General features: G+C 42.1%; 2 protein-coding genes across 7 annotated transcripts in view; one reads left to right on the plus strand and one right to left on the minus strand.

Annotated features, from left to right (window-relative positions):
• Nucleotides 1-15,779, plus strand: part of RERE (arginine-glutamic acid dipeptide repeats) — a 466,306-nt gene that overhangs the window by 42,191 nt on the left and 408,336 nt on the right. The gene's annotated exons all lie outside the window — the stretch shown is intronic.
• LOC129008569 (ubiquitin-ribosomal protein eL40 fusion protein-like) lies at nucleotides 3,353-5,894 on the minus strand. Its single transcript, XM_054440968.2, has one exon. The coding sequence runs from the start codon at nucleotides 3,999-4,001 to the stop codon at nucleotides 3,444-3,446; it is 558 nt and encodes a 185-aa protein (XP_054296943.2). The 5' UTR covers nucleotides 4,002-5,894; the 3' UTR covers nucleotides 3,353-3,443.

The following is a 15,779-nucleotide window of genomic DNA, read 5'->3' on the forward strand; positions in this document are numbered from 1 at the left end:
CTCACTGCAGCCTCTACCTTCTGGGCTCAAGAGATCCTCTCATTTCAGCCTCCTGAGTAGCTGGGACTACAGGTGTGTGCCACCACATCTGGCTAATTTTTATTTTTTTATTTTTTGCCGAGACAGGGTCAGGGTCTTACTTTGTTGCCCAGGCTGGTCTTGAATGCCTAGCTTCAAGAAATCTTCCTGCCTTGGCCTCCCAAAGTATTGGGATTATAGGTGTGAGCCACTGTTCCCGGCCCAGAAAAAATTTATGAAGAAAGAAGAAATGTGGCTGGGTGCGGTGACTCATGCCTGTAATCCCAGCACTTTGGGAGGCCGTGGCGGGCGGATCACAAGGTCAAGAGATCGAGACCATCCTGGCCAACATGGTGAAACCCCATCTCTACTAAAAATTAGCCAGGTGTGGTGGCGGGCGCCTGTAGTCCCAGCTACTCGGGAGGCTGAGGCAGGAGAATCGCTTGAACCCGGGAAGCGGAGGTTGCAGTGAGTTGAGATCGCACCACTGCACTCCAGCCTGGTGACAGAGTGAGACTGTCTCAAAAAAAAGAAAAAGAAAGAAGAAATGCTACTATGAAAGGCGATATGGGGCTTTTCACATGATTTAATTCTCCTCAGCTGGAATAATGAAATAATTTTAAGGAAAAGCAGATGAGGGTTGGACTATTGAGGAGTTAAAATACCCACCAATGAATGAGCACTTTCATGTTTGTCATGTTTATATCCTTAAGAAGATGAGATAAAGCATGGTTTTATTCTGTATAATAGACTATTAATTCTTGTTTGATTCTTTTAGGTCATTGAAATAAGTTAGATTTCTTACAGGTTTTAATAGTTTGCCAAAATGATGGCCGGGCGTGGTGGCTCATGCCTGTAGTCCCAGCAGTTTGGGAGGCCGAGGCAGGTGGATCAGCTGAGGTTGGGAGTTCAAGACCAGCCTGACACAACATGGAGAAACCCCATCTCTACTAAAAATACAAAATTAGCCGGGCGTGGTAGCCCATGCCTGTAATCCCAGCTACTAGGGAGGCTGAGGCAGGAGAAACGCTTGAACCCGGGAGGCGGAGGTTGGGGTGAGCCGAGATCGTGCCCTTGCACTCCAGCCTGGGCAACAAGAGCGAAACTCTGTAGCAAAAAAAAAAAAAAAAAAAAAAAGTTTGCCAAAATGAAGGAGATAATATTAAATTCCTACAAGCAGTGAGTATAAACCAGAGAAAGTAGAAGTGAAATCTGAAAGATGCTGAAATGAAGAAAACTGAGGACCAAAGAAAGACAGGTACAGTTGAGGCTGGAGAACAAATGCATCTCGAGTATTCAGGATTGCTAGTGATTATGGCTAGAGAATGGGATGCCTTGAATGAATGGCTTTAGAGGTGGAGCAAGTTTGACTGCATGTGTGGATTCATGGAGAGAGGACACCTAGGAACCAGGTACCTGGTTAGATGAGTACATTTTTGTTGGATTATGACAGGATCCTGTTGAGAAGGAAGGCTATGAGCTGATGTCAAAGACTTGAGTAAATGAGTGGGAAAGATCACTTAGAGATCATTCTATTAAAATTCTGTGGCAGTTCTTTTGTGACATTTCCCCTTCTCATTGTCTTTGACTGTCATTGATATCAAATGTATATACAGCATTGTAACTTCCTTTAGATATAACTTTTTTCTGAGATGGAGTCTCGCTCTGTTGCCCAGGCTGGAGTGCAGTGCAGTGGCGCCATCTCAGCTCACTGCAATCTCTGCCTCCCAGGTTCAAGCGATTCTCCTGCCTCAGCCTCCCAAGTAGCTGGTATTATAGACACGCACCACCACGCCCGGCTAATTTTTGTGTTTTTAGTAGAGACGGTTTCACCATGTTGGTCAGGCTGGTCTCGAACTCCTCACCTTGTGATTCGCCCACCCTGGCCTCCCAAAGTGCTGGGATTACAGGTGTGAGCTACCACACCCAGCTAATTTTTGTATTTTTTTACATGGGGTTTTGCCATGTTGTGCAGGCTGGTCTTGAACTTCAGAGCTCAAGTGATTGGCCCACCTTGGCCTCCCAAAGCACTGGGATTTCAGGTGTGAGCCACCACACCCGGCCAGCAACCTCCTTTCAGCATCTGCTTTCTTTGGACAAGAGTTGTTATGAAGACATATCATCTGGTTATGATTTAATATAATTTCATATTATTGCTATAGCATTTCAAAGCATGAAATATTTCTTGAACATCTCTATTTAGACAGATGTTTTGACTTTTAGATCTTTAAGTTAAGATGACAAATAATAGTAGCATTTTTGGACCTTAAAATTCTCAAAAACTTTCTTTGGTAATTCAATCAGCAAAATTCTTTTTCTTTTAAGTTTAGTTGATATTGTATTAAAGGTACAGACCAGATATTCACTTATTTTTTTATTTTTATTTTTTAAAGAAGTAAATTTCTTAGTCACCCAGGCTGGAATACAATGCCACGATCTCTGCTCACTGCAACTTTCACCTCCTGGGTTCAAGCGATTCTTGTGCCTCAGCTTCCCAAGTAGCTGGGATTACACACGTGTGCTACCAAGCCTGGCTAATTTTTGTACTTTTAGTAGATGGGGTTTCGCCATGTTGGCCAGGCTGGCCTTGAACTTCTGGCCTCAAGTGATCCACCTGCCTCAGCCTTCCAAAGTGCTGGGATTACAGGCATGAGCCACCGTGCCCAGCCCATAAATTTCTTTATCTTTTCTTTTTTTGAGACCGAGTCTTGCTCTGTTGCCCAGGCTGGAGTGCAGTGGCCAGTCTCAGCTTACTGCAACCTCTACCTTCTGGGTTCAAGTGATTGTTCTGCCTCAGCCTCCTGAGTAGCTGCTGGGACTACAGGTGCCCGCCACCACACCCAGCTAATTGTTTTGTATTTTTAGTTGAGATGGGGTTTCACCATGTTGGCTAGGCTAGTCTTGAACTCCTGATCTCAGGTGATCCACCTGCCTTGGCCTTTCAAAGTGCTGGGATTACAGGTGTGAGCCACCACGTCTGGCCAAATTTCTTCTTCTTAGAAACACTGATTTTCCTTGTTGAGTTCCTCAAAGCCATTGTAAAGTTCTTATCAGAGCAAGGTACAGTATGTAATCTAATTTTTTTTCCTTGCTGGATTTGTAAGTTTACTTTGTAAGATTTTTCTTTTTTTTTTACACGACTGAGGTTTTTACTCCAATTTTACAGATGACAAATCCAGGGTCAGGGACATAGGGCAGGGACCAATGCCGGTGTGACAGAATCTAGGACAGAGGACCCCACAGGTGGCACAGAATGGAGTGCTGAGTAGAGTCCCTAAGGGAGATGCCCACTCTTCAGCCACCTCCCTGGACAGACCAGCCATGAGGACACCAGTTGCTGCTCCAGTCAACGAAAGGGACACTTTATTGAGGCTCCAGGGCCATGGGGCCTGGGCAGGAGGCTGCCCTTCAAGGAAAGAACAACCTTATTTGACCTTCTTCTTGGGACGCAGGTTGTTGGTGTGGCCACACTTCTTCTTGCGGCAGTTGACAGCACAAGGGTGAAGGCGAGCGTAGCACTTGCGGCAGATCATCTTGTCGCAGTTGTATTTCTGGGCAAGCTGGCGGAGGGAAGGCTCAATAATGCCACCTTGCAGGCGCAACACCAGGTGCAGGGTGGACTCTTTCTGGATGTTGTAGTCAGAGAGAGTGCGGCCATCCTCCAGCTGTTTGCCAGCAAATATCAGACGCTGCTGGTCAGGCGGGATACCCTCCTTGTCTTGAATTTTGGCTTTGACATTCTCAATGGTGTCACTGGGCTCGACCTCAAGGGTGATGGTTTTGCCCGTGAGGGTCTTCACAAAGATCTGCATGTTTGCGTCTGCCGCACGACCGCTGCCACCCGTAAGATTTTTCTTAGAACGATGCTTCAAGAGGATAAAGTAAAACAGAGTTTCATATATCAGGAACAAACATCTCAAGTAGCAATAAGTTTCAGTCCAGTGTAGTGACAGGTTATATCTCGTAATTAAAAAAAAAAGCATATGTTTGTAACTGAGTATGTATTTCAATATAAAACAGTTGAAGCTCCTGCCGTCATAGAGTTTATAGAGATAACAGCTGTCTGTATTTTGGTGTCTTTTCTTCCAGTCTCTTTTTCTAATTATATGTATTACAAAATTTGGATTATTTTACAAAATTGGGTATATAGATATTACATATGTACATATACATACGACAGTACATACATACAAAATTTTATATCTTTTCCTAAACAGCGTTTGCAGCAGAGTTCTCACAAGTCTCTAAAAACCTATGTTATCTTTTTTCTTTCTTTTTTTTTTTTGAGACAGAGTCTCACTCTGTCACCCAGGCTGGAGTGCAGTGGCGTGATCTCGGATCACTGCAAGCTCCGCCTCCCGGGTTCATGCCATTCTCCTGCCTCTGCCTCCCGAGTAGCTGGGACTACAGGCGCCTGCCACCGCGCCCGGCTAATTTTTTGTGTTTTTAGTAGAGACGGGGTTTCACCGTGTTAGCCAGGATGGTCTCAATCTCCTGACCTTGTGATCCGCCTGCCTTGGCCTCCCACAGTGCTGGGATTACAGGCGTGAGCCACCGTGCCCGGCCCATCTTTTTTCTGATTGTAAAATTAATATATGCTAATTATAAACTTTACATAATGCAAAAAAATATGTAGCAAATAGAAGTTCCTAATTGTTTTGTTTTTTTTTTTGAAACAAGTTTCTCTCTGTCACCCAGGCTGGAGGGTAGTGGCGCAATCTCAGCTCACTGCAACCTCTGCCTCCTGGGTTCAAGTGATTCTCCTGCCTCAGCCGCCGGAGTATCTGGGACCTCAGGTGTGCGCCATCACATCCGGCTAATTTTTTTGTATTTTTAGTAGAGATGGGGTTTCGTCATGTTGGCCAGGCTAGACTCAAACTCCTGACCTCAAGTGATCCACCTGCCTTGGCCTCCCAAAGTTCTGAGATTAGGTGTGAGCCATCACACCCGGCCAAGTCTCTAATAGTTCTCATCTCCAAAATGATAACTGTTAGAGGAGTTCCATGTGTTTTCTCTAAAAAACATTTATGCTATATGCATTTTCTTTTTCATTTCATTTTTTTCCCCCCAGCAGGTGGGTTGTTGCATCTCCTTAGTGGATTCCAACTGCTGTAGTTATTTTCTGTCTTTTTTTAATTAATAGAAATAAGATTTTATTCTACATACTGTACTGAGACCCACTTTTTAATCTTAACCACAAATCATGAACATTTCCCCAAATAGGTGCACACATAGTCTATTTTTTAATAATTACAGGTATTCCATAAGAAAACATGTTAGTGTTATAATTTGGCCAGTTTTCAACTGATAGATGTTTAGATTGCCTCCAGTTATTTGCTATTATGAATGATGCTGCGGTTAACATCCTTGTCAATATCTTTTCATAAACCTGTGAATATTTTTACAGGATGAATTCCTAAAAATAGAGTTACTGACTCCAAAATTAGGCATATTTTAGATTTTAGTAGAAATTGGCAAGTTACCCTCTAAAAAAGATTGTACCAATTTTGAGCAGTACATTAGCCATAGGTTTTTAAAATACAGCATTTTATTGAGTGTTTGCAGTTTGCCACAGTGTTGTTCTATGTCACTGTACCCTTCCCTTGTTCTTCATGGAGTGTTAAGTATAGTTATTTCGCAGATGAGGAAACGGAGGACAGAGCTAGTACGTAGTAGGGCTATAAGTAGACTGAGGCAGTCTGCTTCTCGAGACTGTGCTCTCAATCAGTAGGTGACATTTTCTCTAAATCTAGTTTTGGCCAAAACATTCAGTGATGCTACAATATTGAAAATGTAGGTTTGCATTATTGAGAAAGTAAGGCCCTAATTATCCATAATCCATGGGGAATGATCCCTTACAGTCATCCTTTAAAAAAAAAAAATTTAAATAAGTACCCATTCTGTGTCAGGTACTGTACCACATGACAATACCTTACTTAACTATTTCAATAATATTCTGAAATGAGAATCTTTACTCCGTTATAGGTGAAAACACTGTGTTCAGTGTTATTGACTCTTTGTGTTACAGAACTTTTGGTGATAGTTGTTTCAAGCTTTGTTTTAGAAAATTTCCAATATATTAGTGTACTTAAAAATTAATGGTGTTGGCCGGGTGCCGTGGCTCACGCCTGTAATCTCAGCACTTTGGGAGGCCGAGGCGGATGGATTACCTGAGGTTGGGAGTTCAAGACCAGTCTGGCTAACATGGTGAAACCCCATCTCTACTAAAAATACCAAAAATTAGCCAAGTGCAGTGATGTGCGCCTGGAATCCCAGCTACTTGGGAGGCTGAGGCAGGAGAATTGCTTGGACCTGGGAGATGGAGGGTGTGGTGAGCTGAGATTGTGCCACTGCACTCCAGCCTGGGCAACACAGCGAGACTTCATCTCAAAAAAAAAAAAAAAAAAAATTGTGTAGCCTGGGTGTGGTGACTCATGTCTGTAATCCCAGCATTTTGGGAGGCTGAGGCAGGAGTATCGCTTGAGTCCAGGAGTTCGAGACCAGCCTGGGCAGAGACCCCATCTCTACAAAAATAAAATAATAAAGTTAGCTGGGCATGATAGCATGAGCCTGTAGTCCCAGGTACTTGGGAGGCCGATGTGAGAGGATCGCTTGAGCCTTGGAGGTTGAAGCTGGAGTGAGCCATGACTGTGCCACTGCACCTCACCCTGGGTGAGTGATTGAGACCCTGTCTCCAAACAAACCAAAATGATGTGTTTTACATCCTTTATAGTGGTTTGGAGTTTTAAAACTTTAAAAATGGTTCGGAATTCAGTGTCTTAAGGTTGTCCTTCTGAATTACGCATCTGCCTATCACTTTGTACCTGGACAGTCATTTATTGGGTCAGTGATTTTTTGATGGAATACTGTGGATTGGGATTGGAAGTGCAGTATTTTAAATCTTCTATATATGATTGTTTTTGTTTTTTGTTTTTTCCTTGAAATTGCTTTTTTCCTAAAAATAAAATACAGCAGCGGTTTACCCCTCAAAGCAAAGTCTTTTACTCCTTTTACTCAAATCATTGGGTAAAAACATTTACTCAAATCAACGATTTACTATGTGAGGTAGTAAACATTTTAGGCTGCGTGGGCCAGATGGTCACAACTACTCATCTCTACCCTTATAGTCCCAAAGCATGGATACATGCTTTTACAGCAAATGGGTATGTCTGTGTTCCTATAAAATTTATTTGTAAAAACAGATTGCAGTCCAGGTGTGGCCTGTGGGCCACTGTTTGCCAACCGCTGGCCTCTAGAAGTTGCCTGATGAACATTTTTCCCCTAAGGATGATGAACTCCTTCTCTAAGTACACGGTTTCTCTTGGAACTTGGGGTGTGAAATGGATTTCCTTTGTCCTCCTAGTCCACACCCACATTTTTGAAACTTTAGAGCTCTTGTATTATGAGAATAGAACCAAAGGCTCTTCAGGGACAAGCATTGGTGTTGTTACATGTATTCGTAAGTGAGTGAATTCACATCTTTTGTGTTGTAAACAGGACTCTTGGGCACCTAACTGGCCTGTAAATTTCTTCATTTTCTTTATGGTAGGCACTACCCTCATGTGACTATTTAAATTAACTTAAATAAAATTTAAAGTTAAGTTCTTCAGTCACACTAGCTGCATTTCAAGTGTTCGGTGGCTGCATGTGACCAGTGGGTGCTGTATTGGCCAGCACAGATACACAATATTTCCATCATTCCCAACAGTTCTGTTGGACAATACTCGTTTAGAATTCTGACTTAAGGATTAGAGAAAAAGGACATAGAAATGATATTAAAGTATAATGAATGAATGATACTTTCATTATCTTCTGAAATGGATATTGTGGTTTATACAACTTCCCTGGAAAGAATTTTTTTCCATGGTTAGAATTAGAATGGAGAGTATTCCTGTGTAAGTACATAAATAACCAAATTACCTCTTAGTTATTTCTATCTTTAAGGTATAGCTGAAAATCAAGACTCCAGAAACACGTTCTGTTTACATTTTTTGGAAGAAAGTCATTATGCTACTAAGTAATTTTAAAGAAAAAGACATCATTCAGCTAATGGATGCCTCATGAAGTCATGGCATTTTTACTCCAAATGGCCTGTGACTATTTCAAGTACTCCTTCTGTATCCCTCCACCACGTAGCTTGTCTTTTCTCTATCACTTTTATTTATTCATTTTTATTTTATTTTATTATTATATTATATTTGGAGAAAAAGTTTCGCTCTGTCACCCAGGCTGGAGTACAGTGGTGTGACCTCTGCTCCCTGCAACCTCCGCCTCCCAGGTTCAAGTGATTCTCCTGCCTCAGCCTCCCAAGTAGCTGGGACTACAGGCGTGCACCACCATGCCTGCTAATTTTGTTTTTATTTTTAGTAGAGATGAGGTTTCACCATGTTGGCCAGGCTGGTCTTGAACTCCTGACCTTCAAGTGATCCGCCTGCCTTGGCCTCCCAAGGTGCTGGGATTACAGGCTATTTTTAATTTTTTTTTTAATAAAGAAAGCTTTTTATTTAGAAATCCCATCCTTTTTGATAAGCAGCATTTTTTTTTCTTTCTCTCTTTTTTTTTTTGAGACAAGGCCTCACTCTGCAGCCCAGGTTGGAGTGCAGTGGTGCAATCTTGGTTTACTACAGCCTCGACCTACTGGTTCAAGTGATCCTCCTGCCTTGGCCTCCCAGGTAGCTGGGATTAATACAGATGTGCACCACATCACCCAGCTAATTTTCACTTGCTTTTTGTAGAGATGAGATTTCACCATATTGCCCAGGCTGGTGTCAAACTCTGGCTCAAGCGATTGTCCTGCCCCGGACTCCTAAAGTATTGGGATTACGGGCATGAGCCACTGTGCCTGGCCTCCATCGCTTTTATTTCAATTATGTATTAAACCTTGGATTCCTGGTCTACTTTCTTATACCACCCATCCTTCCATTCCATTTCCTGAATTGATGACCTCATTTCCTATTTCACAGAGAAAACAGAAGCCATCAAATTAGAACTTCTCGGTTTTCAACCAGTATTGCTACGTGCCAGTGATACCCAACTACTTACAGTTTCTGGTGTAGAAAATGAATAGTCAATTTATTGAAGTTAAAAAGTTTAAAGTCCAATTTTCCTTAAGCCTTGAGTTCAGTTTATAAATCATATTAGTCTATTCATTAATTCAGTACATCTTATATAAAGGTAAAAGAAAAATAATACAGCTTTTGATACATGTTGATTAATTCAAGTTGAATTCTGTTTAAATATCCAGTTCTACTTGTAAACATAACTAACATTAAATTGCATTTTAAAATTAGATAAATGCCCAAGAAAGCTTCCAACCTCTTAAAACAAAACCTTCTCTAAGTCCTTATATAACTTTTGTAAATATAATTAAATTTCACAATACAGTGAATTTTTCTGCTCCCAAACATGTCTTTCTGTGTTTTCCTGTTTCGATAAATGCTACTCAGTTTTCTAAGTAAGTAACCCTGGGCTGTGTTGATTCCTTCTGTTCTCCCGACTATATAGAATCAAGTATTGTTTCTTTTTCCTGTATCTCTTATCTCTTCCTAATCCATTACACTAGTTCAGGCCACTGTCTCTCTCTCTTTTTTTTCTTTTTTGTAATGGAGTCTTGCTCTGTCGCCTAGGCTGGGGGGCAGTGGTGTAATCTTGGCTCTTGGCTGACTGCAACCTCCGCCTCCTGGGTTCAAGTGATTCTCCCACGTCGGCCTCCTGAGTAGCTGGGATTATAGGTGCGTGCCACCACATCCAGCTAATTTTTTGTATTTTTAGTAGAGATGGGGTTTCACCATGTTGGCCAGGCTGGTCTTGAACTCCTGACCTCAAGTGGTCTGCCAGCCTTGGCCTCCCAAGTGCTGGGATTATAGGCGTGAGCCACTGCACCTGGCCACTGTCTCTTGCTTGAATTACTTTATAGATTCCAAACCAGTTGGCATGTTCGAATCCTCTAATTTCTAACAAAATTAGAAATTTTGTTCTTCACTACTGTAGTCCTTTTGATCTTTTGTTTGTTTTTTCTTTTTGTTGTTGTTGTTTTGAGATGCAGTTTCACTCTTGCCCAGACTGGAGTGCAGTGTTGCAATCTCAGCTCACTGCAACCTCTGCCTCCCAGGTTCAAGTGATTCTCCTGCCTCAGCCTCCCAGGTAGCTAGGGTTACAGGTATGCGCCAGCATGCCCGGCTAATTGTTTTTTTTTTTTGAGATGGGGTCTCGCTCTGTCGCCAGGCTGGAGTGCAGTGGTGCGATCTTGACTCACTGCAACCTCCGACTCCCTGGTTCAAGCGATTCTCTTGCCTCAGCCTTCCGAGTAGCCGGGATTGTAGGCACATGCCACCACGCCCTACTAATTTTTGTATTTTTAGTAGAGACGGGGTTTCACCATGTTGGCCAGAATGGTCTCAATCTCCTGACCTTGTGATCCGCCTGCCCCAGTCTCCCAAAGTGCAGAGATTACAGGTGTGAGCCACCGCGCCTGGTCTAGTTTTGTATTTTTAGTAGAGACGGGGTTTCACCAGGTTGACCTGGTTGGTTTTGAACTCCTGACCTCAGGTGATCCACCCACCTCAGCCTCCCAAAGTGCTGGTATTACAGACTTGAGCCACCGCATCTGGCCTTTTGTTTAGTTTTATAACAGCTTTATTGAGATACAATTCACATATCGTACAATTTACCTACTGAAATTGTACAGTTCAATGGTTTTTTGTGTTCACAGAGTTGTGCAATCATCACTGCAATTTCAGAACATTTAATTATGCCCAGAAGAAATCCTGTATCCATGAGCAGTTACTCCTCATTTCCTCCTCTACTCATCCGCCAGCCCTAAGCAGCCCTTAATCTTCTTTCTGTCTTTATGGATTTGCCTATTCTGGACATTTCACTTTAATTGAATCATGTAGTCTTTTGTAACTGGCTGCTTTGACTTAGTATAATGTTTTCAAGGTTCACCCGTGTGGTAGCATAACATCTGTACTTCATTCCCAATAAATGCCAAATAATAGTCCATTGTGTGGCTATGCCACATTTTATTTATTCACTGGTTGATGGACACTTTGAATGGTTCTACTTTTTGGCTATTAAAAAAATGCTGTTGTGAACGTTCATGTACAAACTTCTGTGAGGATGTGTATTTGCATTTCTCTTGGGGTGACTTCCGAAGCCTAAGAGTGAAATTTTTGGGGGGCATGGAACCTCTGTTTAACATTTTGAGAAACTGACAAACTGTTTTCCAAAGTGGCTACACCATGTTACAATTTTACTAGCAATGCATGAACCTTGCAGTTTTTCCACATTATCACTAATACTTATTATCTGGGGTTTGGATTGTAGCCATTCTGATGGGTGTGAAGTGGTATCTTACAGTTTTGATTTGCATTTCCCTAATGAGGTTGAGCCTCTGTCTTGTGCTTATTGGCCCTTTGCTTTTTTGGAGCCTTTGATCTTTTAAAAATAGAAATCTGGGTGAATTACTTCCCTGAGTAATGCCTGTGTGGTGAACATTCTTCTCTTCTTCTTAGCCTAGTCAACTCTTGCTTGCTTGCTTGCTTCAGTTTACATGTAATTTTCTTCAGGGAGCCTTCCTTGAACCCCGGCTATTTGCATTCAACCCACTCTATTGTTGTGATTGTTTATCTATACTTCCTTTCTGACCACACTAAGCATAGTTAACAGAGATTATACTTGGCATGTGATTGACTGGATGACTGAATCCATAGATGACTGTAGCTTTTTTTTTTTTTTTTTTAACATTTAACTTAAAAAAAAAAATTCTGTCTTGGAGTTAGTACCCGAAGCAGTATTTCATGATTTTTGTGCGTTCCTTGTTTCCTCGCATTTTCCCAATGGCCCTAAGGCACCTGCCTGGGATCCTATAGAGAGCGAAACATTGCAGTTGCTCTCTGCATAGTAAGCTTCCCTCAAGAGTCATAGATGAGGCAAAACCCATGTGTATTCTGAGGCCAGGGCTGAGTGCATAAGGAGCAGCTGCAACTTGCCCTGGGGATATTCTTTGACCTGGAGGAGGTAGTGATGAGGGAAAGGGAAGACAGCATGGGAACCATCTTGATAAGAAGCATGGGGCTCTGAGAAATAGCCTCCTAGGATTGGTACACTGCAGCTGGTGGCAGAAGTCTTCTTGACCTTGAGTTAGCTTTTTGAGTGAGAATAAATAACAGTCAACTAGCACCTCCACTTCTTGAATTATAGGAGGGACTTTGTTTTCGTTTTTTTTTTTTAGATGGAGTCTTGATCTGTCGCCAGGCTGGAATGCAGTGGTGTGATCTTGGCTTACTGCAACCTCTGCTTTCTGGGTTCAAGTGATTCTCCTGCCTCAGCCTCCCGAGTAGTTGGGACTACAGGTGCGTGTGCCACCACACCTGGCTAATTTTTGTATTTTTAGTAGAGATGGGGCTTCACCATGTTGGCCAGGATGGTCTCTATCTCCTGACCTTGTGATCCGCCTGCCTCGGCCTCCCAAAGTGCTGGGATTACAGGCATGAGCCACCGTGCCCCGCCTTTTTTTTTTGTTTGCTTGTTTGTTTGTTTTTTGTTTGTTTGTTTTTTGAGATGGAGTCTAGCTCTGTCGCCAAGGCTGGAGTGCAGTGGTTCGATCTTGCCTCACTGCAACCTCTGCCTCCTAGGGTCAAGTGATTCCCCTGCCTTAGCCTCCTGAGTAGCTGGGATTACAGGCGTGCGCCTCCACGTCTGGCTGATTTTTTTGTATTTTTAATTGAGACGGGGTTTCATTACGTTGGTCAGGCTGGTCTCAAACTCCTGACTTGAAATGATCCATGCGCCTCAGCCTCCCAAAGTGCTGGGATTACAGGTGTGAGCCACTGTGCCCAGCTGGACATCATTTTTAATACTGCATGGAAACTCTTGATTATGGGAGTAGATTTTTTTTCTTTTAGTTTTCAAGAAGTACCTCTTATTTATTTTTTTAAGGACGTCTTATTTCTGAACTGAGAAGTGAATTACACCCTATGATTTTTTACAGAGTTGTACAAAAACAAATAGAATCTGAATTTGTTCCCATGGTTGTAACTTTACTGAGGTAAATATTATCTTTCTCCATCAGGATGTCTAGAAATAATCTTCTGTTTTCATTTTTGTCCTCTAAACCTGCTATATATTGCAGATAGGAAATTTCTGAGTCAGTGTTTTCTTTTTTAAGCTTACTGGACCCTAACTTCGTTTAGTCTTCCGTGCCTAGATTTTTGCTGATTGAGGGACTGTGATAATTTTTTTTTCCTCCTTTTGCATAAGAGTGTGACTTTACTGTAGAAGGCAAAATACTAATTTTCCATGGCCCCAGGTCATTCAGGAATTTTGAGCTCCTAGTCTTCATTTATGTGGTGTAGTTTCTCCATAAGCCTTGCCATAAGGGGAAGAAAAAGAGGAGCTGACCTTATGGTGGAAACATCAATGTTTGGAGAAGAAGTATTGGAGAAATAAGGAGGCTGTTTTAAACAGGGTGGTCATTAAGGTCATCTTGAATCGTTTAGTCCATTGTCAGAGGAGAGCCCTCCTGAGGCTTCATCCAGAAGGACCAAAGCTGAGGCCCTAGGAAATGTTCCTGGCCTCAGTGAATAGTAGAGTTAGATGGTGCCTGACCTAGCTAACTGATGCTACTTTTTTTGTCTTCAAATAAAATAAGCACCTTTCTCTGGGTATTCTAGAAACCAAAAAGGGCTGGTTTCATGGAAATTATGATTAGTCTTCACAATTTGTATGTTTTTAAAAAATTAAGTAAATGGGCACAAGTTCTTGTGCTAGAAAGCTTGTGTTATAACCGAGAAAGCTGATTTGTAATTTTTTCATTCATTTGTCAAATATTTAAGTACCTACTCTGTGCAAGTATATTTTCACCTGAATTTGTGGGAGACTCACTGTTCAATTAGACATTGAACCTTCTCCTAAGGCGCTTGTCTTCCAGTAGGGTGACGATGCTTGTATGTTAGTACAGGTACTTGTGACAGGAGGCTGAAATTGGTAAGGGTCAAGTGAAGTACTGCTGAAGTTCAGAGGAGGAAGCAATGACCTCTCCTTAGGGGAAGGAGATTACACAAGGTTGCCTGGAGAAGGAGGCATTTGGTCTGAATCTTGAAGGGTTGATTGGTGGTGGGGAATGAGCCTTTTTGAAGGTGTTCTAGTAAAGGAGTGACATGATAGAGTTGTGTTTTAGGAAAGCTATTTCTAGTATGTGATGAAAGGAAGAGAGTGAAGACTGGGTGGAAAGTAATGAGAATCTAACCTTTCTTTTTTCTTTTTTTTGAGACAGAGTTTCATTCTTGTTGCCCAGTCTGGAGTGCAATGGCGCAATCTTGGCTCACTGCAACCTCCGCCTCTTGGGTTTAAGTGAGTCTCCTGCCTCAGCCTCCTGAGTAGCTGGGATTACAGGCATGCACCACCACGCCCGACTACTTTTTTGTATTTTTAGTAGAGACGGGGCGGGGGGGTTTCTCCATGTTGGTCAGGCTGGTCTTGTACTCCTGACCTCAGGTGATCTGCCTGCCTCGACCTCCCAAAGTGCTGGGATGATAGGCATGAGCCGGCCTATCTATCATCATCTATCATTACCCGGCCGAGAATCTAACCTTTCTAACTGTAGGGGAAATGAAGAGGTGTGACAGATGGGAGACGTTGTAGAGGTAGAATTAGTTGGATTTGGCAATTGTTAGAACAAGGCATAGAGTCTTACATGTGGGGGAGGTGTGCAGCATAGGTAATTTGCATTATACCTGTGCCATTAAAAAATTGGGAACACAGGAGGACAAACTGATTTGAGGAAGAAGATGCTAATAAATACAGCTTTTTATTGAGCTGAGTGATTTTTGTCATTAGGCAGCTGGAAATATTTAATATCTTGAGAAGTCGTCCAGGTTAAGATGGAGATACTGAGAGTGGGGTAGTTGAAGCCCCAAGGTGGAATAAAACTGCCAAAGGATTTAGTGTCAGATGTATCTTTTCCAAGTTTGTCACATTGCAAAATCTGAAAATCCTCCAGTTTTAGGACAGGATTGCTCTGGTGTTGTTTAAAGAACTCAGATTCTTCCTTTATTTCTCTTTGAGATTCTTTCATTTTGATTTTCATTTTGGTAAGACAGTAAAGCATAGTGGTTCTGAGTCTGAGCTTGAGAACAGAAGGATTGGGCTTGAATCCTTGTTGTGCCACCTCTCTGTCCTATAACCCTGTTAGAGTTGTGGAACGTCTTTGTGCCTCCATTTCCTTGTCTATATAATGGAGCTGATAATAGCTAAATGATAGGGTTGTTTATACATTAGTGGGATAATGTATGAAAATAATTTAGCCTGGCACATGGAACATAAGAAGTGCTCCATAAATGGTAGCTAATGTTGCCCTGAGAGTCTTGCTGGCTCCACTGCTTCTAATCCTAGAGTGTAGAGCTTCTCTTTTTAAATATAAAATTGTACAAAGTGTTTTGTTTTCATTTAGCATAATTGACACTGGCTGGATTTTCAAAGAATTTAACTTAGTATTAATATTAGTATTCCAAGGGAGTAATTATCGTAAATATATTAAGAAACCATCCTGGGTGACAGAGCGAGACCCTATCTTCAAAACACAACGAAAATCCATGGAAATGGGCTTAAAATATCAAAAGCCTGTCCAAATTCAGTTACCTGTTCTTGGGCTTCCTGCTACCTTCCCTGTGACCTCTCACCCTTCACACCAAGGAACTGTGTCTCTCACACCCCTACCAGGTCCCTGCAGATACTTGCAACAAAGCTGTGCTACTGACCCA

The sequence above is a fragment of the Pongo pygmaeus genome, chromosome 1 (assembly GCF_028885625.2).
Source record: "Pongo pygmaeus isolate AG05252 chromosome 1, NHGRI_mPonPyg2-v2.0_pri, whole genome shotgun sequence".
NCBI lineage: Eukaryota > Metazoa > Chordata > Mammalia > Primates > Hominidae > Pongo > Pongo pygmaeus.